Raw genomic sequence first — 25,969 nt, 5'->3', positions numbered from 1 at the left:
CTTTCTTCAAGACATTGATATTCCCCAATCAGCTGACCACGCTCCCAGCTCGGGGTCTTCAGAGCCTGCCATGCCCTCTACCTGCAATCCTTTGCCCCTAGACATCCTCTTATCACTACCTGACAAACATATACAGTGACTACTGTTTGCCACCCCCCACCTGCTTCTGTGATGTAAGTTTCAGGAAAATAGAGATGTTGTTTCTTCTGTGCTCTTTTTATTTCTCTATTTATATCTCTGGTTCACACACCAGACGCTGGCACATAGTAGGTGCTCAATAAATATTTGCAGAGTGATGGCACACATACTATAAAGCAGTGAGTATATTCTCCCACCCAATAGCAATGCCAACACATGAGTTTTCCAGCTCTTTGGAGAAAGGCACCGTGTGAAGGCAAGGTTAAGTAAGAGTATTGCGAGTGACATTCGGTGCCACCCAGCACATGGCTACCCTATACCTGGACTGAGTTGAGATGACAGTATCCATTCAGTGGGAATCTGATGACGTGCGTTGAGTCGTGATTCCAGCCTGCGTTGACTGAATTGCACATCACATCGCCGATCTCCGGAAACACTTCTTCTATCAAAGATTTATCACCACTGAGTGTGATCCTCTCTCCGAGGTCTGGGGCAACCCGCACCACTAGGCACTCACAGGGCCTGGAAAAGCGACCAGTTTCTCTGTCCTGCTTCCATCTTTCCATCTCCAACAACATTGGCTGAAGCTGAAAATATTTTGCCTCTTCGTATAACAAAGTGTAGTCCTGAAAAAAATAAAAAAGATATTTCAGTGTGAAAGACCAAGACAAAGTAAGGAAAATATCCAATTGTCCACATATAATAGGTGATCTTTCTCTTCGGTTATTTCAATAATCAAACTTGATTGTAAATTTTTCACTTATGCCATGTTTGTAAAGACTGAATTTCATAGGTTGAATTTCTTTCTTTCTCTTTCTTCCATTCATTCATTCATTTTTTCATTTATTCATTGACAATAAAAGGAGCTAAGAAAATTTTTTGACCATGGATAAGGGATAAGCAAGGCCATCTTCTAAGTGCTTCACATGAAGTAACTCCTGTAATCCTCATAATTGCCTGACAAATTAGGAAACTTTATCATTCCCATTTTGCAGATGAGAAAACTGAGATGTGAAAGGATTCACCCCAAGATTTTTTTCTTTTTGTCCATTTAAAATTGGATTGTGTTGGTGAGAATCCAGTTTATACATCTCTGATAGAACACATGTGTTGAATAGGATAAGGCACAACTGTGCAAATGGCACCTTCCCCAGAAGCCTACACTCCTGTCACCTTCTCTGCTGTTTGGGAAAGTCTCCTAGGAGGATGTGGGGCAGCGAGATGGTAGAAGTGGGGCTGGGTCCATTGTGAGTGGGTACCTGGAGAGAAAACTCACTGCTTTTACTTAGACTTGTATGCTTATTTGAAATGGATTGGGGATGGCTGGGGGTAGATTTGGAAGGCTAAAGCACATTCTCTGCCACTTATTGGCACTGCCATCATGAAGGGAGAGCTGGACAACACTAAGCCTCAACTCTTGGAAGATGAGAAGGTGTAGAAAAGGAAACCAGTCCTCTCATAAAAATGAAATCACTGAGGCTTTAGGCATTGGTTTTCTTTCTCTCTTGCCTTTTTTTTCTTTTTAAAAAATATCTATTGAATTACAACAGGAATCTAACAAACAAATATTAAAACACATAAATGGGAAGACAAAAGAGAATACAGGAGAAGCAGCAACTAGAACAATGTTCACAAGCCAGTCAGTATTATGCTAATACATTGCTATGGTCACAATCATTTCTGGGTGTGAGATAAGTGATATTTTTCCAAACGATGAAAACTTTGGTGACTGGGGTTTTAATCAACGGCATAGGCATTTCTCCTTTCCTGCCATGGGCTGGGGCTGGCCAAGGCGCCTGGTGCCTGCCTGAGAGCTAATTCTGTGAACTGTGGTCTGAGTGCCGGCAGGACCTGATGTGGTGTGGGAAGGCGAGGGTGACAGGAGGGAACTGTTTCTATTTTGCATCTTGCTCTTTTTCTTGCAAATCAAGCAGCCTCTGCATTTATCCAGGACATCCAGAGAAAACAGTGTAGAGAGGCAAGAGATTGCCAGCGGGCCTCTTTTGAGTGTGCCAACAGATAATTTCACTTGACCTATTGAGAAACTTGGCCAGGTGGAGGGGACTATGGCAGATATTCAGCAGAATGGGCTGTGGCTTCGGTCCCTCACCTGCCAACCCCATTACCGGGCATCTCAGTTCCATACGGGAGTTGCACTGCTCTGATAATCTTTTCAAGTGTTTCCACCTTCTTAACCTCCTGACCCATAGGAGATACTGTTTTGTTTTAAGGAGTTGAGAACTAAGCTGTGGTGTGTCCACTCTTAAGAGAGGCCAGAACTGGGGACCCAGCCCAGTCTGAGGGGTAGGAGCGGGGGTGCTGTTGGTTTCTACAGGTCCACTTGGGATCGCCGTTAAGGATGCATGTCGCCTTTGGATTACATCAACTGTGAGAGACTGGCCTAAATACTTGACTTATAATCAAGATTACAGTTCTTAAGGAGATTTTAAAACCACATTGAGAGTTACACAGTTAACACAAGTGAGAATGTCTGTTCCTGCTTTTTATTTTCCAGTGACATTTCATTGTAACTTTTAGCACAAGGAAGGATGTGGACTCCAGTGAAAATATGCATTATCTTTCTAGAATAATCAAATCTTCAAATATTTACAGTAAAGGTGCTTAGTGAGATCTTCCTGACCAACCTTGACCCTACGCAGGAATACTTTCCAACATCGCTGAATAGTGACCATTCCGTTTCCAATTGAATGCTTCCAGTGACGGAGAGCTTACTACTGTACAGGGCACACATTTATTTTATTGGCAGCTCAGATTGTTGGAAATCTCTTCCTCAGAATGGCCTGAATTTCTCTGTAATTCCAAGTTATTTGTTTGAATTTTGCTTTCTCGGGTTAGTGATTCTAATCTTTCTTCGACATGTTAACATTTTCAATAGTTGAAGACAACTGTTACGTCTTGATATTATTCAGTCTGAAAGTACCCAATCTTTTCAGCTCTATCATTTGTTATGAATCCCAGGTCCTTCAATAGCTGATGAGTACTTTTTAAACTTTTTAAAACGTAGAACCAAAAGTGAACCTAGTATATCAGATGTGCTCTAACTAGGGCACTAGAAGTGTTCTAACCTCTGTTTGCCTGGACACTATTAAAGCACCTTTATTAGTTTCTTATTGCTGCTGTAACAATAACCACAAATTCAATGGCTTAAAATAACTCAAATTTATTATCTTATAGTTCTGGAGGTGAAAATCTGAAGGGTTTTCTTTGGGCTAAAATCAGTGTGTTGATTGGGCTGTGTTTCTTCTGGAAGCTTTAGGGGAAAACCTGCTTCCTTGCCTCTTCTGGCCTCTAGAGGCTGCCTGCCTGCTTGGCTCATGGACCTGCATCACTCCAACCTCTGCTTTCATCCTCATGCCTCCTTCTCTGACTCTGCCCGCTTGCCTCCCACTGTTACTCAAAAGGTCCCCTGCAATTACACTGGGCCCACTTGGATTATCCAAGATAACTCCCCATCTCAATATCCTTAATTCAGTCATATCTGCAAAGTCCCTTTTGCCATGTGAAGTCATGTATTAACAAATTCTGGGAATTTTAATCTGGACACATTTGTTCTGCCTCCCACACAGCGCAAGGCCATGCCAGCTTTGTCGGTAGTCCCATTACACTGTTAGTTCACATTTTGCTTCCAGTGAACTAAAATGCCTACACCTTTTTTTCATAAAAGTTGCTATTAAGTTTAGTCTCCCCCATTCATTTTTTGCAAAATTAAAGAAATCATTCATTCATGATTTAACCCCCTTTAAATTTAATATTGTAGGTTCTGAACTTGTTCCAATAAATTGAGAAAACTTGGACTCTTTCATCCAGTGTTTTAGGTTGCCCTAAATGTTTGTGTCATTTGAGAAGGGGATGAGCTGGGAGTTCTGCTTCTAGATGTGAGTTATTTCTCAAAGTCCTAGAAAGAGAAGGCTGTGTGTGCGCCTCTGTTCAGACTGATGTTCATCTAATAAATTAAGACTCAGGATTTTGACTGTTCAAGCAATTATAAAACCTGTAATTTAAAACCATCCAGCCCATAATTGTGGCATTTGCTAGATGTCTTGCTGAAATACTATGTGTTTGGGTGGGACTCTAAGGAGAAGGCTGGAGGTCTGAGAGGCACCAAAGTACTGCCTAGGGATTATCCTTAACTCTTTAGGGCTCCTGTTTCCTTATATGTGAAATACGGGGAATAAATTATGCTAGAGTTGCTTCCAGCCCTAATATTCAGTGGGTCTACGTCCATGTCAGTGCCATGATCTACCACAGTATCAGTCATAACCCTAAGCTAATGCAACAGGATATGGGGTTAGAAGATCCAAGTATCCTGATCCTGAATCATCATCATCTTCTTGTTTTCCTCTGAGTTTGCAAACCATGTGTTCAATACTCCATTCTAAAATCCTGCCATGATAGCAGGACTTTCCTAATAAAATCATGCTAGACTTCATCATGTCTGCTCTTGAAAATTAGGGAAACAATGGCCTTTTTTAGAGTTCTGGTACCGCTTGGTGACTTCTCAAGGATCCTGGTAGTAGATATTCAAGGAAAAGTTTAAAGGGCTTGCTGAATGTCACCCTGCACCAGGGAATGTAATGTCAGCAGGTCTAGCCTTGAACTAGCTAAAGTCACCAGGTGGTGTTCTATGATCTCCTGACTCCATTTCTTCCTTAACTGTGCACTTTTATCTATTTTCCAGGGTAGCATCGCTGCCTGTGCTGGGGAGAGAGAAGCTAAAGAATAGCCGAGTAATGCGTTTCTCTCTGACATCACTCACCAAACTGACTTGCCTCTAAGCATCGGCCGGCCTGAGAACTAAAAAAGTCCTTCTTATCGTTGTTACCATTTTCTGCACGGTTAAACTCATACAGGCCATTCGTTTTCCTGGCAGGCTCCTTTACATCTGTCTCTCTGTACTTCCCAACACACGGTTCCCATTTCAGTTCATCAGAGAACTCCCTGCAGAGTCAGTTCATGGGGTACTTTCTTTAGAAATCTCATCTTGCTTTCCTTCCTTAATCATAACCATTTACGTTTATTATCTGAATGCCATATTTGATTAGAGTTTATCATGTTTTAGATTTTATGGCCTTGTGCTCATTCCTATCTTGTCTGCTAATCTTTTGAAATCCTCCTTCCTTAAGTCTCAGCTCTTTCGTTAGCTTTTACAAAGTCTAGATGACCGAGGCCCCTATTGCCAAGGTACTTTGACAATGAGCAGGAATTATTGAGGCAGCACTGGGTTCAGCCCCAGTTCTTCACTGAAAGGAAATGAATCCATTCTTCCTTCCCAAGAGCTGAATTTTCAGCATGGCAACTCAAGAATGTACTAGATGCCCTCACTCTTCTCCCCTCCTTCCCATACCAGATTTATCTTCTCTGTTGATTAAGAAAGCATCAACCACCTTTCCTGTTGAGCCTCATATCCAGTTAAAAGGAAATACGTCACTTGACTGATTATATACTTAAATAATTTAAATATCCTAGAAAACATATTTAAAAAATTTGTGCGGGTGGGGGGAATTTACAGTTATCTTCACTATGGGAAGATCATCAAGGTTTCATTTTACAGATGAATAAGTTCAGCTTCCCCAAAGCCCTGGAGATAGGGTCTTGGACCAAGAAGGTAATTATGGATGAGACTCCAAAATGCAAGTGGACCATATTTCAAAGGCTTGTTCCTCAATTAAATATTTAGAATTCAGAAGGAAAATGATATATACAGGGGATTAGTTTCGTATTGCTGCCGTAACAAATTTCAAAGTTGGTGGCTTAAAAAATACAAATTTATTCTCTTAAAGCTCTAGAGGTCAGAGGTACAGAGAGTCTCTGGGCTAAAATCAAGGCATCAGCAGGGCTGAATTCCTTCTGGAGGTTCTAGGGGAGAATCAATTTCCTTGTCTTTTCTGGCTTCTAGAGGCTGCCCAAATTCCTTGGTTTGTGGCCCCTTCCATCTTCAAGTCCAGCAAACTCATTACTTCCTTTATCACATCTCCTCTTAGACTCTGAGACTCAGACCCTCCTGCTTCCCTCTTATAAGGACCCATCTAACTCCATTGGGCCCACTTGGATTATCGGGATCATCTCCCCATATCAGGCTCTTTACTTGTAATTATTCTGTAAAGTCCCTTTTGCCACGTGAGATAAAACACTCACAGGGTCTGGGGATTAGCACATGGACATCTTTGGGGGGTGCCAATACTCAGCCTACCACACGCAACTACCAGTACCACAGAGCATTTCACTCCAAGTGCAACACAACCACTCAGTCATGCCTTTGGAAATCATTTATGTGCCAGACACCTTTGTGAGGCCATATGCGGCCATAGATATGGTTTTTGGTTTTTTTTTTCCTACCTGGAGCTCGAGAAGCTCTTCTTCTAGTCACACTCAGGCTCTCAGGACAATGGGATCCTGCCTTGGGGACCCTCAGGCAGTTTCTGACTCCCCAGTAGGCAGAGAAGGGAAGTATTAGGACACCAGTAAGGCACGTTAATTGGCCAATCTGATTGTATTGGGCTGAATAATGAACTCCCAAATTCATGTCCACCCTGAACCTCAGAATGCAACTTTATATGGAAATAGAATCTTGAAGCTGTAATTAGTTAAATGAGATCATATTGAATCAGGGAAAGCTTCCAACTGAAATGACTGGCCCATAACAAGAGGGAAATTTGAATACAGACATACAGAAATACAGGGGAGAAGGCCATGTGTGAACATGAAGGCAGATGCATCTATAAGCCACGGAATACCAAGGGTTGCCAGCAAACACTAGAAGCCAGAAGAGGAAGGAAGGATTTCCCCTACTGGTTTTGGAAAGAGTATAGTCCTGCCATCACCTGGATTTCAGACTTCCAGCTTCCAGAAACTGTGAGAGAATACATTTCTGTTGTTTTATTAAGCCACCCAGTTTGGGGTAATGTGACACAGTAGAGACAGGAAATGAATACATGAAACTTGTAAGCTGAAAGCGTTCTTAAGTATAGATGGGTTACAGTACTAAACAATAAATAATTACAAATGTACTGAGTGTAACCACAGAGGATCAGGGAGTACAGGTAAATTTAAGCTAGACTGGGGCAAGGAAAGTTTTCCAGGGGTAGGAGGAGATAACTAAGATAAGCCCTGAATGGCACACAAAAGGGGAAGAGGAGGGAGGAAAGTGTTCCAGGCAGACGGAACTGTGTGTTCTGAAGAGGGAAGGATGATCTGTTGGAAGAACCAGGAGCAGTCCTGTAGGGCATCTGTGTCAGGTAAGAGTCAGGTATTCAGTATGAGTCCTATGTATTCATAGCGTCCTATGTAGGAGGTGATGAAGTGGGAAAAACCCTAAGTAACTCCCATGTTCCTACCTTGAGCAAGTAGTTGGGTTCTGGCATCTTTTAATGGAATAGGATGCAAAGGCAGAGGAGCAGGTTTTAGAGACAGGGGACGTGGCATGGTGAGCTTATTTTGGGGCAGATTAAGTTTAAGGAGCCAGTGAGCTGTTCAGAGAGATTCAGAGCAGCGTTTGGAGATGTGGTCACTTAAAATGAGGATGTTTTAATTTTCCAGTAACCAAGCCCAGCTTTTACAGCCTAGATAGCAAAAAATATCATCAGGCAAGTACTACGACTGTTTATCCTTATTGAATATCCTGTCTGTGGCCACGATAATTTGTTCCTATTTATGTATATCATTCTGCAACTTAACATTTTCACCCAACTATAAATTTTTAGTGATTCTTTTCCCTCATCAACAGATATAAATCTCCCCCATTCCTTTAAATTATTCCACAATATGGATATCCCATAATATTGTTAACCATCTGTTACTGTTTAGACATTTTTTTACTTGTATCCAGGTTTTGCTATTAAAACATGGCTAACAATAAACATCCTATGTACCAGTATCTTTGTACATTTATGTGAGTGAACACTGCCAGAAGATGAATTACTATCATAGAAATGCTAGGTCAAAAAGTAGGTATGCATTACAGCCAATCCTAAAGAACATCTAGGGCAATATATAAGATTCCACAAGGATTTCATGCACTAGAGTAACTTTCCAGAAACCTACAACCTCCAGATGGGTCCTTGGTCCAGATAAGTCCTGACACCTAGAGGGCCCAGCCTCTCCAGAACATCAGATATTTCCATCTCCCTACCCCATATTAGTGATAGACCCTTCCAATATCAAAAATTTAGAATTGCCATAGCCCAAATGACCCTAAAGAGAGGGATGGAAAGATCAAAGCTGATGGTGGAGTTATACAGTGAAGATAGAATTTAACAAATGAATATGAATGCTGAATCATTAAATTGATATCTCTTTTAGTTTCCAGTATTTTAGAGCAGCTAGAAATAAAAATCTAAAATCGTGAAATTGTAACCTATTTCAAAGTCTGAAATATGTTCTACAACTAATTGTGGTGCTGTACTTTGAAATTCAGAGCTTTTTTGTATATATGTTATTTTTCACAAAAAAAGAAGGAAAAAAAGTCAATTGTGATGATAAAATATTTAAGCCCCCTAGCCTCCTCTATTCTGGAGCAGCTAGAAGGAAAAATATGAGCGGATCGTATGGTAGCCCATGACAAACTCTGGGATCTGCCCTGTAACCACTTGTTGAAAGTGCTTTGAAAACTATTTCTTTTTTAATTCCTTGCTTCATAAATATGTTATACTATACAATAAAAAAGTTAAAAAAAAAAAAGTAGGCATGTTTGAAACTTTGATAGTTACTACCGAAAATGACTCCAAAATTGTTGTCATTTTCACTCCCAATGACACTAACTTCTCCTACACTGAATATTACTAGTCTTTATAATTTTTGCCAGTCTGATTGATGAAAAGGGGTATCTCATTTAATTTTGGTACATTGATACTTGTAAGATTGAATATCTTTTCAAATGTTTATTGGTAATTTCCATTTCTTTCTTTGGGAAATCTTTGTTTATATCTAACAAAAGTTTCTTATTGTGTTGTTTTTATGTTTCTTACAGATTTGTAGTAGCCCTTTTGGTATGGCTATTAATCTTTTGTTGCAAATATTTCTTCTGGTCTGACATTTGTCTTTTGGTTCTATATGGGAAAATTTTAGTTGAACAATTTTCTTTTATATTTTGAGGGACAGCTTCTGGGTATTGTTTTGCTTGGATAGGCCTCTCTGTTACCTAATTATATTTAAAAAATTCCTTTATCAGTTTTTCTAGCATATTTATAGCTTTAGTTTTTATGTTTATTTCTGGAATTTTTGAGAACGTATGATTTAAGATAGGGCTATATATTTTTTCCAAATGTCTCAGTGCCATTTACTTACTATTCCATTCTTTTCCCACTGATTTGAAATAACACTTTTATAATACATCAAATTCCTATGCACATATGCATCTGCCTCTGAGCTCTATTTTTCTCTGTTGATCAGTTGATATTCCAGACCATGTTAGGGTCACACTGTTTTGATCAGTGTAGCTTTAACACATCTTTTGATGTCTGGTAGGACACATCCACCATTGCCTGCCACCAGTACAACTACTACCACCTGCAATAATTTATTTAGTTAGTCTTAAGCATTTCTTTCTTCCACACACTCTCTATAAATGAGTCAAATTATATTTTAGAAAATCTTGTGATTTAAATGGGTCTTCTTTGAATGTATAGAGGATATTGGATACATAACATCTTTAAAACATTGAGGCTACCCATGAAGGAACACGAATTGTCTTACCATTTATTCACCTCTTTTTTTTTCATGCTCTATACAGAGGTTTGTGGTTTTTTAAATCAGGCTTTGCACATTTCTTATTTGGTTTATTCTTAGGTATGTTATAATGTTTGTTATTGTGAATGGTATATAATTTTCCCATTGTATTTTATACTTGGTACTTGCTAGTCTATAGAAAAGCTATTGATTTTAATATAGTGATCCTGAATTTAGACACACTTCAATGAATTCTTTATTAGTTGTAATAGTATTTAGTTGAGTCTTTATAATCCTCTATATACATAAACATCATTGGTGGCAAAAATGACATTTTTGTATACTTTTTTCCAATCTTAACATTTATTTGTTTTCCTTTTTTAATTTAATTGATTAGAGTTGTCAGCACTAGTGGGACTGTCTAAATGTAACCAAATTTAACTCTTGCTACTAACCTTAAGAGAATAACTTAAAAATTTTACTGTTAGGTTTGTGTGCTTTAGATTTCTAAGAGAAAAAAATTCTTTTAAACTAAGGAGCTTTTCTTTTATTCTCTAGTTGCTAAGATTTGCCAAAAAATGAGCACTGACTTTAATAAACTTATTTTCAATTTGTTTGAATAAATTCCAATTCAGTTCTTTAAATAAAAGTGAATCTCCTGGGTTTGATTCCCAGAGCCTGCTCATGCCAAAAAAAAAAAAAAAAAGTGAGCCTCTTTTGGTCATGCAAAACTTTATGACCATATTCTCTATTTAATGAAGATAGTATAGCAGAGTCAAAGAGCTCTCTAATGCTATTAGAACTGGTACATGTTAAAAAATGTAGAACTAGAAATATTTTTTGGAGTACAACAGAAACAAATCACATATTCATGCAGTTGGTAATTTAATGTGGATCCCTCACCTTGAAATCGTCAGGAATGAGGAGTTTTGATGTTCGTAGAAAATTCAAGATATATCTGAACATTTGTCCATCTCTGTCAATGAAATAGTGCTGTTTGAGACTGTCCAAAACAATGGGCTCTGTACCATCAAAAAGTCTTCCGATTCTGTGATAGGAAAGAGGGAACAGTGAAGACAATTAGAACCAATTTGTTTGTAAAAAATTTTTAACTGCAAAAAAAAAAAAAAGCAAATAAAAAAACCCCCAGGAGTCAAAATAAAGGAGGAAGAGCCAGAATGACACTTTTAAGGGGCAGAACAAGGCTTATAAGCAAAATGTAACCTAGTTATTTTCAGGTCCAGTAAATGAGAGAGAACACCAGTTCCTCCACCTGCGGGGGGCAGGTAGGTGACATGGAGAAATCAGTGATAACCGAATGGAGCTGCTGCTCTACCCTGGGGGGCCAAGAGTGAACCATGGAGAAATGAACAGAATCATTTCCATCATCCACAATAGGCAAGAGGGAAAATTAGTTAAAAGATGAGAGGTTTGGGCAGCTAGATGGATAGAGATAGGTACAAAGATAGATTAGATAGACAGACAGGCCGACAGACAGACAGATGACAGTGAAGGGAAAATTCTAGGGCTCCTAGAGCTTAACTAGTTTAAAAAAATTAGAATCAATTGTTCAGCCCCTCAGACTAAGAGCTGCCATCTGTCTCATTGTCAAAGCCAAGACTTTTGAAGATGGCTGAGGAAAAATCATCCTTAAGCAGTTATGGTTCTCTGAGAAGTGTTGGTCTCTGCTTGATAAATATCCCAGGACCAGGCAATTCAGAACAGTCTAGGCTTTCTGAAGCTAATTCTTTTATTCACTGTCTTTCACCTGTGAAGAAAATGTTCCTGACACGGCGATTATGGCCAAGAGCTGTCACTGTAATGGAAGATGGTGTCTTCCTCCCTGTGCTACTTCAAACAACCTTCTCTGCTACTTAAAATATATGTTATTGCTCCAAAGTGTCTTTTAAACAGGTTCTCCTGTTTCTATTTCCACAAATCTGTTCTCCAAGATTTCCTTACCCACAAATCCCAAACTTATAAAAATAAAGCAATGCCTATGGTCAATTATGGAAAAGAATAGGTTAAAATATCACTAGTCTAAAAGAATATGTTTTCCATTAAAATACAATCCCAGGTCTTTAAGTCTTAAAAAACAAACAAACAAACAAAAAAACCACTTTTAACAGCCAGGCATCATTACAAAAAATAAATAATTGACCACCTAAAAAATGTGATTTAGTTCTAGAAAGTAAGCAGATAAGAGTCATTTTAAAATATACAGGTGTAGAATGCTTTTTTTCCCCATTTATATAGCTAACAATCATACAGTGTGCTACAGTTAAGGCATTTTGCAAGCATTCTCACTTATCCCTTTGATGGAGATGGACTCTTCATGGTTTAGAGTACATTCAGTTAAGAGAAAGTGATCACATCATACTATGAACAAACACACTCTATCAGAAAATAGAGTTTACACACTAGAAATTATTTTCCTTACCAAAAGATGCATTTTACTTTTCACTAACAGTGTAGGCAAATGGCTGCATTTTTAATGAAAAGCTGTTGCTGATCTCACAACAAGCTTATCTCTGACTTTGAAAATAACTTAATTGCTTTGGAACTGATTTTAAAATTAGACATTGAAATGGGGCAGGTATTACGGTAAATTAATAATTTCACCCCCTCTTAAAATGCAAAACACAAATCAACCAACCATAGGAAGACTTCCTCCCCTCAAAAAAATAGAAAGGTAAATTTGTGCTTCAATAAGTATTTTTTAAAGAAAAGTGGAAAATTCATGTCCTACCTGAAGGCAGTCACAAAGAAGAAAGCAAATAATTATAACAGAATCATATTTCTAAAACTGAATATATTTTTCTGAGCCAGTGTTTTCATCCAACTTTCCATGAAACGAGCATTATTGTACAGGGCGTAGATTACAACCATCCCAGAATTCTTCCACTATGTGCTACCTTATCATTTGTTTCCCACTAACACATCTATCCAGCAGCTGGCTAGGAAGAGAAAAGGCAGTAAAAGAAAACACAGTCATTTATAGTGCTTCCAGGACAGTTTGCTGCAGGATGGGAAAAAGGAGACTTGTTTGCTATTATTAAAATATTACTTTTCACTGTTAATAACATGATAAGTTTAGAGTTGACAGGAAGAAAAGGGAACTGCAATTATTAAGCAACTTTGAGATTTATGCACTATCCTAAGCACATTACATATGCAATGAACCCATAATCCTCATTTTAAAGATGAAGAAATAGGTTCAAAAAAGATGAGTAACTTGCCCAACTAGTTTACTGGCACTGGGGGATTTGTATGCAGTCTGTCAGATTCTTCAGGGGCCTCTCTCCAATTATTGGAATGAAAAGAATTACTGCTATATAATGGAAACTTTTGGCTAGTGTTTTTACTTCTCTCATGTATTTGTTCAGTAAGAACATGACCATGAAATCCGAGTGTGGATGCTAATTAATCTTGTGGTCTGAAATGAATTAGTATCAGTGATCTTAGCTCATTTCAGTAATGACATAAAAAGAAGGAAAGTAAATATTTTACTCTTAAATAAACCCTGCACCTTAAAATTCTTAGATACGTGCTCACTTGCATAGTTAAGACTCGGATGTGCGCTGTCACAGGCTAAGTGCTTGTGACTAAGAAGAGTATACTGAATCAATGAGTGAAGAAACGACTGAGTGCAAAGCAGGAAAGGGCTCTGTGGGTCTGTCTAGGCTCGGCTAGTCATCAGCAGCAATCTGGGTGAATCGCCATCTCTGTGTTTCTGTTTCTTTTATAAAATTAAGTCTCACTCTCTTTTATGAAATTATCCTTTCTCATGAGGTCGATGAGAAAATCAAATGTGATAACGGCAAACTCAAACAGTCCGTGGCATTAGAAGGCACACCAAGCCAGCATAACAAAACTGCTTGGAAAGCAGCTCTTAGAAGACTGCAGACACCAAAGAATGGAATTTAAGGAGGGAAAGGAACAATCTTGGTAGGAGAAGTGTATTTTTATAGACTTTTCCAAAATGGGACTAAATAGGCGAGAAGTACTATTTAGATGGTTTTTAGGATACCAAAACTCTTCCTCTGGCAGGTGCAGGAAATTGGGCATGGATGCAATTAGAGGCATCTTCACATCTGACTTATGCAAAATAGGAAAGAGGTGCAAAGGAAAAAGCATGAGGGAAAGCTCACACTCAGACCAAGAGGTGGCTTCAGCCTCTGGGGGAGGCAATGGGGAGGACTGGAATCTCCAGGCGGAATCAAGACAAAAGGGGGCATGAAGTTGAGAAAGAAGGATGCGACTCCACCAGCCTCATCAGAAGTCATAGCCAGGGATGCTGTAAGTGCCCTGCAAGGCTGCAGGGAGGTGTGGGCTCTTAGCAGCAGGACAGAATTGGAAGGTGTGGGCCTGAAGATGGTTAGGCAAGAAAAAATGCTGGCCTACTGGTTAGGACGAGAAAAGCTGTGTCATCTGTGTAGGAGCTGAGAGTGAAAGTCCTCTGAAAAGTAAAAGGATTCAAAAGGAAGACCTCTTGGGCCATGGAGGGGCACATTCCTGAGAGATGAAAGGCATCCTGGAGAAGAAAAAGTTCCTGTATTTGAGACAACGAATGGTAGGTGTAGCAAATGGAAATATAATGCTCCAGATTTTTGCCAACTTTAAAAGGAGAAACATTTTGAATTGTGGAGGAAAAAAAAAAAACAGAGAGTGCGGTGCCAAAGATCCTAAAATGGCGTCTCTGGATTGTTTTGAGACTGGACTGCAGACAAGTGTTGTTTGGCTAAGCAAATAAAGAGAAAAGTTGACACAGGCTCTATTTCTTGTGGACATATGAATGGAGTTACAAATCAAACTCAGTGATTTGTAAACTCTGGTGCCTGAAAACTATGTGGAACTGATTACAGTTTACTAGCCTTGGAGAACATTCCTGTTTTCCAACCAACTAAGACCAAGCTGGGTCTGGATGATGTATAGCTCGTATTGTTTGTTTGTTTTGTTTTACACTCATTGAGCTGAATGGCAATATGAGAAAGACTTCCTTTTGTAAATTTTTGGTTTTTAAGGGTAGCATCACTTATATATATATATAGTATGTAGTTTGGTTGGAGTCATATTTCATTCTTTTTCCATGTGACTATCCCATTATTGCAGCACCATTTGTTGCAAAAAAAATTTTTTTTGGTGGTGGGGAGGGAATAATCCAGGTCAGAAATCAAACCCTGGTCTCGTGCATGCAGGTGAGAATTCTACCACCGAACTACCCTTGCACCCCCGAGCATCATTAATATTTTTAACAATAATATTGTTTATATTTATTTTTTAGCATTTTATTTTGGACAATTTCAAACTTATCCCAAAGTAGAGAAAATGTATAATGAAGCCCCACATGTCTGTCAGTTGGCCTCAAGGTCTGCCCACTCCAGGCCAATCTCATTTCACCGATAGCCCTGTGCCAAACTGTCTCCCACTGGGTTTTTGGAGCCAAATCCCAAACGTCAAGTGATTTTATCTGTAAGTATTTCTTTAGTTAATAGCATTAAAAAGATTCACCCTAAATGCGCATTACAGATAGTGAATTGTATCTTCTCTGTTGCTTTTAAAAATTAGCATTCTGGGAGTACGAGGGTGGTTCAGTGGTAGAATGCCCCCCTGTCACGCGGGAGATCCGGATTCAATTCCTGGTCCATACACTTCCCCCAAACAAAGAAACAAATGAAAAACCAAACAATAACAAAAGTTCAACAAATGGTGCTGCAATAAGAAGATACTCACATGGAAAAAGAATGAAATCTGACTGCTGCCACACAGCATACAAAGAAAAAAAAATTAAAAATTAGTATTCTGTCGACTACTGTGGTTTGTGGAACAAAAAATTCAGGACCTAGCCTCCAGCGTAACCCAGCTTCCTGGGGTGGGAAGTGGGCCTGGCACCCCGTCTCTCGGGCACAGCCCACACTGCTCAGGCCGCGCATATGAGAACGCCCTTCTCTTGAAGAGAGTCCAAGGGACAGGGCCCGATGTATCTAGCTTACTGAGAATCATTCTTCAGGAATTTATTTGTTCATGTGTAGTCCTTCATTTATAGAACCTGTTTATCTATTTACTGTGACTCCGTTCCTTGAAGATTTTTTCCTCCTCTCTTGTGTAGTCATTCAGTTATTCATCCATTTCCACAGTATTCACTGTGCCTGACTCTGACAAGGCGTGAACAGTGAATAAGTCACATCCTTGCTTTCGTGGAATTAAGCAGGCGGGAGAGGGAAAAGGGACCTGCCCAGAGGCAGGTGACCAACACGTCACTGGGCAGCGGGAGTGGGCCCCAGGAGTACATTAGGGGGGCACGCCTAACTCAATTCTGGGGAGCCAGAGAAGAAAGCAAGCTGGTTGCAGACCTGAAACAAGCAAAAGTTGGCCAAGTAGTTGGGGGGGTGGGGGAAAGCAGGTCAGGCAGGAAAGGAGAGGGTGGGGGAGACACAAGGCCTGCAGCTGGGAAACCTGAACTGCAAATGCTCCCCAATGGGGTGCAGAGCTGACGCTGAGGCTGGGGTGGCAGAGGCCACATCACGGAGAGCCTTGGAAGTCTGGTCAGGGAGCTTGGATATGGTCTCCAGGGCGAAGGGCTGTGGGCTCAGTGATAGGAAGTAAAAGGGCAAATTCAGAAGTGAGACAGAATCAAAATAAGACACCTGAAATCACATCTCCTCAGTCTGGCTTTTGAATGTCATTTGCATAATAAAGCGGGGTTCCTAACCCTGGCTGTATGACAGAACCACCTGCGGAGCTTTTAAAAAATAGTGACAGTAGGGCCCCACCTCCGGATAATCTGATGTAATTGGTCTGGGGTGGGGCCCAGGCATCAGTGATTTTAAAAAAACCTCCCCAAGTGAGTCTAATAGACAGCTAGTGGAGAATCAGGGCTCAGGGCGAAGGAGGATGAACAGAGAGGCAAATGAGGAGCAAGTCCATGCCAGGGACTCGAGAGGTTTCCAAGTAGTCAGCGTGCCACTTTGAACTGTCACAACACCCTTTCTTAACCAGCCAACCACACTTTTAAGCAGGGGAGGATCCCTGGGATGACCCAGTTTATACCCCTCGTTTTTCAAATGAAGAAACCAGGTTCCAAACAGTAATGCTCAGGGCTGCACAGCTGGTTCAACACAGAGCTGGCTCTATGCCCACCAGGCTGGCCCCTGGGGGATCAGCAGAGGACAAGCGCATCGAAGCCCCTGTAGGACAAGGGCTCTGATGCTAGCTCCCACTTACTGAGCATGCATTAGTTGCCCAGAGCGAGCTGGCTGCTCTACAGGCTTTATCTCATTTAATCCTTGCCATGATCCTAGGAGGTTGTCTTATTCCTATTTCACAGAAGAGGGAACTGAAGCTCAGTGTGGTTAAATCACTTGCCCAAGGACACACAGCTCTAAAATGATACAGCCTAGATTCAAATTTAGTTCTGATTCCAAAGTTTGTTCTAGACCACTAATCATTTATGATTTCTAACCCCATCTCCCCCCCAAAAGAAGACTGAATAGCTTCCCTTGGGAAATGTAGATTTTTTTTTATAGTTCAATACTTTAGGTTACATATCATCCTAAGACGGTTTGTTTCTGTCTTGAATTCTGTAGGCAAACTGATTTATTTAACAGATGGGATGCAAAAAAGCTAAAGCTCTGGGGTTTGGTCTAGCTGAGGTCAGGAAAATTGTTGGTATACTGAGAAGATACCCTAAATGAAACCCAAACAAAACCTCCAAGCCTTCTGAGGTCACTGGGAAACTGTTGGTACAATTGCAAAGGGATATAAGAGGGACGGGGAAGTGGGGCTTCTCAGGGCAGTGAAAACTGCATTTATCTTGTGGCTTTGGTGCTCCATTGAGTCCCGACATTCCATTGTTACACACCCCTCTGGGATTTATCATTTTACAGCTCAGGAGAGTTGGCCAGCCTGCCCCAGTCCCAGGTTGCCTGGTGAGCACTGGAACAGCCTGCCAGGCCCTGCTTTACCTGGGTTAATCCTTTCAAGGCTCCAAAGCCAGTTCCTACCTGGTAATTACCAAGGCAGGGAAGGGCTCATCTGTAGTTGCTCCAGGATCCAGGGAGGAGAAGATCCTCCCCAGGGCTGGGCTGGGGAGTGAAGTGCCAAAGATGGCCAAAGGAGAGGATGGTGAGAAAGGGGCAGGACACCGGCTGTGGCCTTTTCACCCACTTAGCTCTCCTTTGCAAGAAATGCCGTTGTTTTCCGGCCTCTGGGCTTCCAAGCCATGGAAAACATGTTTATTTAAAATATAAGTAAATAAAGCAGATTTATTTTGCTGGCTAAGAGATTCAGAGGCAACTTCCAAATAGTCTCTTTGACACTACTTTGGGGGGGGGGAGCATTTTTAAATTATAAAAGCAATACCTACCCATTGTGGAAAATTGGAAAAGTATAAAGGGCGAAGAAGTAGCAAAACTGAAAAACAATCAACCATGAGCCCACCACTCAGTGGGAGCTTTACTTTCTTTCCAACACTGATTTAGAGAGTATTTTTCCATTGAGCAATTTTGTTTTTTAAAAGCAATTGTAATGTCTGTTCTATCTCCTGAAGCACTGAAACGTGCTCTCTCTCGGGTTGGAGTCTGAAGGCAAGATTTTCTTTTCTTTCTTATGATTTTTTCCACCTGTCCTAGGGTGTCTGAGCTCCTCTGGACTGTATCTACGAGGACAATATCCTCAAGGCGCTTTCTCAGGTCTTCCGTTCTCTGAGAACTTCTTTCTCTTGTCTCTACTAATTTGCATTCCCAGCCAAGTTTCTGCCCTAGTGTCTGAGACTTAAGAAAAATGCAAACAGGGTTGAGGGGTTGGTATAAGTGTGGATGTGTGTGTGTGCACACGCAGTCATGTGTGAATGTGGGTGTGAGTGCTTGTGCAAGAGGCATGTAGAGAGCTGGGACCACCATTGGAACTTGCAATCAGAGCGGCAGTGTGAGTGTGGAGGACAAGGCACTGCACCAGATGGCCGCATTTCCTTCTTTTCAGTGGAGAGGAGAGAACAGGGAAAGAAAGGAAGAGAAATGCCAGGCTGGTATTTGAAGTTTTTTGAAACATGGGATACCATATTTAATTTTCCATTTTTTGCATATATTTTTAAATGTCCATAATAAATCAGCCTGATTTATTAACTCAGTCCATAATAAAGTTTTTTTCTTTCAAAAACAGAATGTTCTGCTGGCTATTATAACATGTATTTAAAAATCAACAGTCAGTTTGTTGTTTTGGAAGTCTCAATGATCATAAACAGCATTTTTAACTTACTTAAAGTATTATAGCTCTTTTTTAAAAAAAAATTCTAGGAATAGTTCTTTAAAGTTTCCAGATGGAAAATTCATCTATATTTCATTTCATGACGTATATAAAAATTGATTCTGAGCTTGTTATAGAAATGGATAGAAGTAATTTAGGAGAAGGGAGAAAATATCTTCTAAGTAAAAACAAAACAAATTATATCTACTTATGGGGAAGTAATGTTTCCAGTACCTATTTCCTGAGGCAGCATCATTTTCTTCAGTGATACATAGAACTGAAGAAAGTAGGGGAGAAAGGCAAGGCAAGTTTAAAACAAAAGAAAAAGTATGAGAGCAATAACTCAGGAACTGTGCAATTTGGAGATGGCAATATTGATGGCTCCGGGGTGGCTTAGGGCCACTTTGGGGGTCACTAACTATAAATATCACACGTCCTCTCCATGACTCTTTAGCTAGAATAACTTTTCAAAATTAGGACGGTTACATTGTTTACTATAAAAAATGTATAATTATAACGAACGTGAATCTTTAAACAACCACCGGAATTAACATAAGTAAGCCTTTTAGTTAGACATGTACTGAGCTCTCACGTTCCCAGCACTCTGCTGGGCTTCCTATAACGAGCAAGACGCAGCCACGCTGGGCGCTAAGGAAGGAGCGAGGAGAGGGACCACCCTGTAGGCGCAGACAGGGGAGGCTTCCTGGAGGCGACATTGCCCAGGCGGGGTCTTCAGGATCATGAGAAGTAAGGAGAAGGGCAGAGGGGGTTGGAGGAGAGATTTCAGGCAGAGGGGACCGCTTGAGCAAAGCAGCTGAGGCAAGAAAGGAGAAGATGGGCAGGGTGGGGACACAGCCAGTGAGCCGCGTCTCTCCAACTGGAGGGCTGGGGCAGGGCGTGGCAGGGTGCCGGGATTCTCAAGGGCTCTGGACTGTTGCGCTCGGTGATGCTTTTGAGCCCCTGGCGCCTTCGGTTCTAAGATCTTGATGTGGGTTTGAATCCTAGCTTTGCTGTCTCTGTGACCAAATCTATTTGAATTTCAGTTTCTTCACCTGCGAAATGGACTTACACCTTGCTGGTGAGGAATAAATGGATACCTGACAGGAGCCAGGTGTACCGAGCATTCACTATGTGTGGGGCATGGAACTAAGTCTTCTCAACAGCTCTGGGAAGGAGGGACTATCCCCCCCATTTCCCAGGGCTAATAGACGATGGCACCAGAATTCAAAACCAGGCAGGTGGATGGCTCCTTGGTCCTGCTCCTGGATGGGCTCAGAGGGTGGGCAAGTGAATGCGGACAGCTTGTCATCCTTTGGAGATATGTGCTATGCCAAAACTGACTCCTCCCTGTACATAAAATCCTGCTGTGCATCTCGAATTGGAAGAAACCTTTTAAGCTCCCCTGGTTCTGCTCCTTGGTCTGGCGAGTGACTATTTTTCTAGATCAGTTCAGGATCACATATCTCACCCTTCTTTGGAAGCTCAACTCGGTACTTTCAGCTAAAACACCTTCCATTTAAGTTTTCTCATGCTTTGTATTTGGGCAGGCAAGCAGGCACATATGCATGCAGGCCTGCCCCCACAACCCACCCCCAGCCTCCTCTCAACGCAGTTCTCTATACTGAGAGGTTTTTTTGACACACTCCTTAGCCTCTTCTTCTCTTGATTTAAAACTCCAGAATATGGTTTGCCATTTTACAGTAATAATTATTATTCAGCAAAAAAAAGGTTATAATAGTTAACACTTATTGAAAGTGTATATTAGGCACAATGCTAAAAACTGTATGGGTTAGCTGATTTCATCCTCACTACAACTCTAAAAAGTAGATGCAAGTCATACTTTGATTTTACTGGTGGGGAAACTGAGGTACAGAGCCATCAAGTAACTGGCTAAGGGTTTTTGAGCTATTCAGTCTATTTTCTCTGAGGAATGAGGGCCAGCACATGTCCAATGCTATACTCTATTCCAAATACCTGTTTTTCTCAGAACTCTCAGTTCCCTCCTGCTCTGGGGTCTCCTGCCAATCTTTTCTTAATTTTGCAGTTGCCATCTACAGTTCTTAGGACAAAACTGAATTTAATCTGATTTGAGAGCTATTCTTTCTGAGTTTCTGGATATTAACAACCCTAAATATTGCAGTACTGCCTTCCTATTTGATGAAACATTCCAGATTCTTCCACCCCTGTCATCAGTATATCTGATAAATGCAACAGACTCTTGGCCCATCCCTGGGATTGTTGCTTGCCAGGTGAGACCCTCTGTGCCCCATACTCTTTGATTTTCAGTGAGAAAAGGATGTGGAATGGAGTCTGCCCCCCATTTCCTGGCTCCTTACTATTCCAGACTGCTGGAATTCTCATACAATACTTTAGAGTAGCCACTTCAAATTAAAATGTCATATTAATTACAACACTCTGAGAAGACTACGGCCAAGCCAGCTGTTTCTATTTTCAGTCTCACAATTTTCCTACGTGTAACAGTGTAGCAAAACAGCAGCTTATAATGAAGTATTTAAACCTTTTGCATAGTAATTATAGGTGAAAAATCAGAGGCTAAATATAGGGCTTAATAAAATAAGAAAGTACAAGGAAAATATATACAATTCACCTAGAGATTAAGTAAATGGTTTTTGAAAATCTAACAAAAGATTTATGGAAGAAAATAACTGAAACTATCCCGCCTCTCTTGTCCTCTCTCCCCTTCCTACAAACACACGCACACACATGCACATGCACACACGCACATGCACACATGCACACGTACACACGCACACACAGCTTCATTACTGATGTCATTCACGGTCCCTACAGCAGAGCATAATTCCACTACTCAGAGTACCGAAAGGGGCTTAGAGGAATGAAGACAAACGAATTATTCTGTCACTGCATGACCTCAGAGTGACCCGGAAGCTTCAGAAACTAGGCTTTAAGATGACAACGCCAAAGGCAGGAGCTTTAGTTTTAGAATTGTGAGTTTTTCCTTCTTAAAAGAAGGCAAGAAAGCCGAAAATTGGGCAAATACTGTATTTACACAGTTTCAAAAAAAGAGAAACATTTTAAAGAAGATATAAAACGTCCTCATCACCCCTATCTTTTGTTTTAAAAATGTCTAATTGTGTCTTCAAATCACAACGGACAATGTGCTCGGCTGGCTTTATATCCTGAGAAGCTTAAGATTTCTCATTTAGGTCACGAGATTCTTTAAATCGTCACCAAATCAAAGTGACATATGAGAAATATTAAGTTTATATCACTCATAAACACTCGCGGGTATATGTGGTTGGGCAATACCGAGCCAGGTCGCTGACAACCTTCTGCCTTTGGCCACACCGCGGCCAACAACCCAGGTCTGTGGGTGTGGACCTTGTGCAACCGTCTACACCCTACCGGGGCTTAGGGCTGTTTATCACGGTTCTAGAATTTACCCGGGGGGCACCCAGCTGGCTCTCAGGAAGGGTGGGTGATATGTGGATCTGTCAATATTTCTCCTTACCCCTTCCAACAAAAAACAGATCCATGCCCCAACCTGCTAAACAGTTACAGAAATAAGTTCCGTAGCTAATAATAACAAGAATTTTTCATTTTTTCCCTTTTCCTTTGTATACAGAAGTCAAAACGTTTTAATAGTGATTTGATACCCTTGTTTCCCATAATACGTTGCTCCCATAATTTTTTTCATTTGTAAGTCCTGGATGAGAAGCAGGCTAAAGCCAAAGCTCATTTTTCAAATAAATCCTTTCGCTGACTTCAAAAATCTACATAAAACATTACACAGGAATTCCTTAAGAGCCTGTCAAGCCGTGTACTTGCAAATACAAACCATTTATCTCCACTTTTAGGCTTTTCTAAATCATCATAATCGTCTGGCCAGGGTGAAGATGGAACTCTGTTTATCACGGTTCTCTAGGTGTACGTGTTTGTTTCTACATTTATTCCAGTCCGTTTTACTGTGGCCAACAATGTTCTCTGAATTCCATCCTTTAATGCCATCTCATTCCTCCTGCAATATATCAGCAAAGTTTTGATGTTTTGATAAAGTACCTTCCTTAGGGCCCCTGAAATAATGGATTCAGAGCGACACACTTAAAAGATCTTTTTCTCCTTCCTTTTATATTGACTGTTCCCACCACTGTGAGACTAGAAGAGTTTTCTTTTTTTTTAGGTAAGCTCTAAGCCCTCAGGGCCTTCTAAGCTGCTGTTTGTGTGTGTGTGTGTGTGTGTGTGTGTTTAATCAATTTTTGGAGGAGTGGAAGGGGCCCAGCCAACCCGAGCGAGGCTGGGTGGGAGTTCTGGGTGTGAGTTCTGAAACACTTTCAGCTCAAGTCACGGGAACAAGTTTGGGCGAGCTTGGCTACACCTTTCGGTTACGGAGCCCTCCCTGCCTGGCAGTGTTTGCCACTGTTTGCAAGTGGTGGTTAGCTGTTATGCACAGTTGTAATTTATCTTCTCAATATGGGGAACATAATCAACAAAGTTGCACAAGAGGGAAAATAATCATTACCACCCAAAAAAGATAAATAGCGATGGCGTTACTAAGCAAACGGACACGCGGCACTTAAGGAGCAGCAGGAAGCCATTACCCAGTAACAATGTCATTGCCCCTGACACTTCATCTTGATTAGAGTCAGACAGGCCAGCAAACAGCCACTATGATTAGGGGGCTGAGACTCGGATTTTGGAGATTTTCTTTTGCAAGTGGGACTGCCACCAGATTGGAGCTTCTGGGTGTCTGCTTTTGGAAGAGGAATATGTGAAAAATGGCCACGTGCAGGAATACACCTGACCCTCCCCCAGCTTTCCCCTCCCTCCCCACATCACACACTCGCGCTCCCACCAGAAGGGTCCTGGGCACGTCCAAAAGGCCAGGCTAGAAAGCATCATGCACCGCTTCGGCTTGCTCTCTATTTCCATGTACCTTGAGAGTAATCTTTCAGAAGCCGAATACTGATAATTCATATATTCAAGGCTATAAATCTTACATTTAATGAAAAGAAATGGCATTTTAACAGGTTAGGTACATCATGAGAGCTGACTGGCTGGCAGGTGGGGTGAATCTGAGCCTTTTACTGATACACTTCAGGTTTCAGCAGAGGGCATCCGGAGGTTAGTGGGCCAAAGGGACATCTGTGAGTGTGACTTTCTGATACTACACAGAGGAATTTTGTTTGTAGGTCCTCACATTTTAAATATAAATTGTAAATGAAAATACCATGTTTCTTTTGGTTGTGAATCAATGCTTCTTTTGGGAAGTTAAGGGGCAAGGGGTGGGGGGGATTTTATCCTCTGCCTCGGCTGAATAAGAATGACTCCACTAACTTGAAAGTAACTTGCACTTCATTTTGTTCCAGCCCAGGACACACACGGCATGAGCCTACCCTGTATCCTGTCTTTGGAGAGGCTTGTCCACTAGACACAAAAAGATTTCACATCTCTATGAGGTCGGGCGTGGCATCTAGACAAAGGGGATATCAGCTCCATAAGGGAGACAAAGAATAACGCTGTGGGGCGGGGCAAGTGCTGCCCTCAGAGCTCTCCATGTGGTCACGATGGAGTCCGTCTTTGGGAAATTCATCTAAAATGTTTTAACGTTTTGCAAAAAAAAATAAATAAATAAAATGTTTTAACGTTGGTCCTTGTTGGCCATGAAGAAGCTCCCAAACGAAGCACTAAACCAGAATCAGTTCCATGACTGACAGAAATAACAGGGTTCGAAAAGTCAAAGCCTGCCCCTGAAAGAAGATCTGTGAGCTGGGTTGTATGAAATAACCATTTAAATTCCAGGCCCTTTTTTTTACTTTACTGACCATGGGATGGTTCTCAAGAACACAGTTTTCCCATCTCAACCTCTGGAGAGAATGCCTGAATCTGCTATGAAATACCTGCTAATTAATTTTTTCAAACATGTAAATGGATCAGACTGTTTATTAACAAAAGTGCTTTCTTCTACGACGAGGGAAAATTAAAATAGAATAAGAAACACAGAGCAAAACTGACCCTGACATTGCCCAATGACACCATCTGTCCTACAGATGAAAAATAAGCATGGCCAGTCCTTTCCAGGAGAGGTGAATCATACCTGTATCAATAACAAGAGCCTGGCTTTAACAGCTCCTCTCCTGCCACACAGCCCTGCCCCCACACTCCTGCAAGGTGCCTCATCTACATTCCACCATCCTCTGTAGATCAGCTGCGCAAAGTTCTTTTTTTTAACTTTTTTTTTATTGTATAATATAACAAATACACAAAACAAAGAAAGAAAAAAGCAATAGTTTTCAGAGCACTCTTCAACAAGTAGTTATAGGACAGACCCCAGAGTTTGCCACGGGCTACCATACCATCATTTCAGATTTTTCCTTCTAGGTGCTCCAGAATATAGGATGCTAGAAGGAATAAATATTTTTTTAATCATCACAAAGTCAACTATTTTTTTCTTTTTTTGTGAACAATAACATATATAAAAAAGCAATAAATTTCAAAACACAGCACATTTAGTTGCAGAACAGATTTCAGAGTTTGGCATGAATTACAATTCCACAATTTTAGGTTTTTACTTCTAGCTGCTCTAAGACACTAGAGACTAAAAGAAATATCAATCTAATGATTCAGCAATCATATTCATTTGTTAAACCCTACCTTCTCTGTATAACTCCACCATCACCTTCAATCTTTCTATCCCTCCCTATAGGGGTGTTTGGGCTATGGCCAGTCTAACTTTTCATGTTGGAAGAGGCTGTCAATAATGTGGGGTAGGGAGATGGAACTAGCTGATGATCTGGAGAGGCTGGGCCCTCTAGGTTTCAAGACTTATCTGGTCCAGGGACCCATCTGGAGGTTGTAGGTTTCTGGAATATTACCCTAGTGCGTGGAACCCTTGTAGAATCTTATATATTGCCCTAGGTGTTCT

At 40.9% G+C, this 25,969-nt stretch overlaps 1 protein-coding gene across 3 annotated transcripts in view; it reads right to left on the bottom strand.

Annotated features, from left to right (window-relative positions):
* Positions 1–25,969, bottom strand: part of KCTD1 (potassium channel tetramerization domain containing 1) — a 201,639-nt gene that overhangs the window by 5,484 nt on the left and 170,186 nt on the right. For all 3 annotated transcript variants that reach the window (XM_077135731.1, XM_077135732.1, XM_077135730.1), the window contains exons 3-4: positions 10,726–10,870; positions 459–764 (exon numbers count right to left, since the gene is read on the bottom strand). In XM_077135731.1, the coding sequence (XP_076991846.1) occupies positions 459–764; positions 10,726–10,870 (451 nt within the window). The remainder of the gene's footprint in view (positions 1–458; positions 765–10,725; positions 10,871–25,969) is intronic.

Source organism: Tamandua tetradactyla, chromosome 18 (assembly GCF_023851605.1).
Source record: "Tamandua tetradactyla isolate mTamTet1 chromosome 18, mTamTet1.pri, whole genome shotgun sequence".
Lineage (NCBI taxonomy): Eukaryota > Metazoa > Chordata > Mammalia > Pilosa > Myrmecophagidae > Tamandua > Tamandua tetradactyla.
Note: the sequence above shows the minus strand (reverse complement) of the source record. Positions and strands in the feature narration are given on the sequence as shown.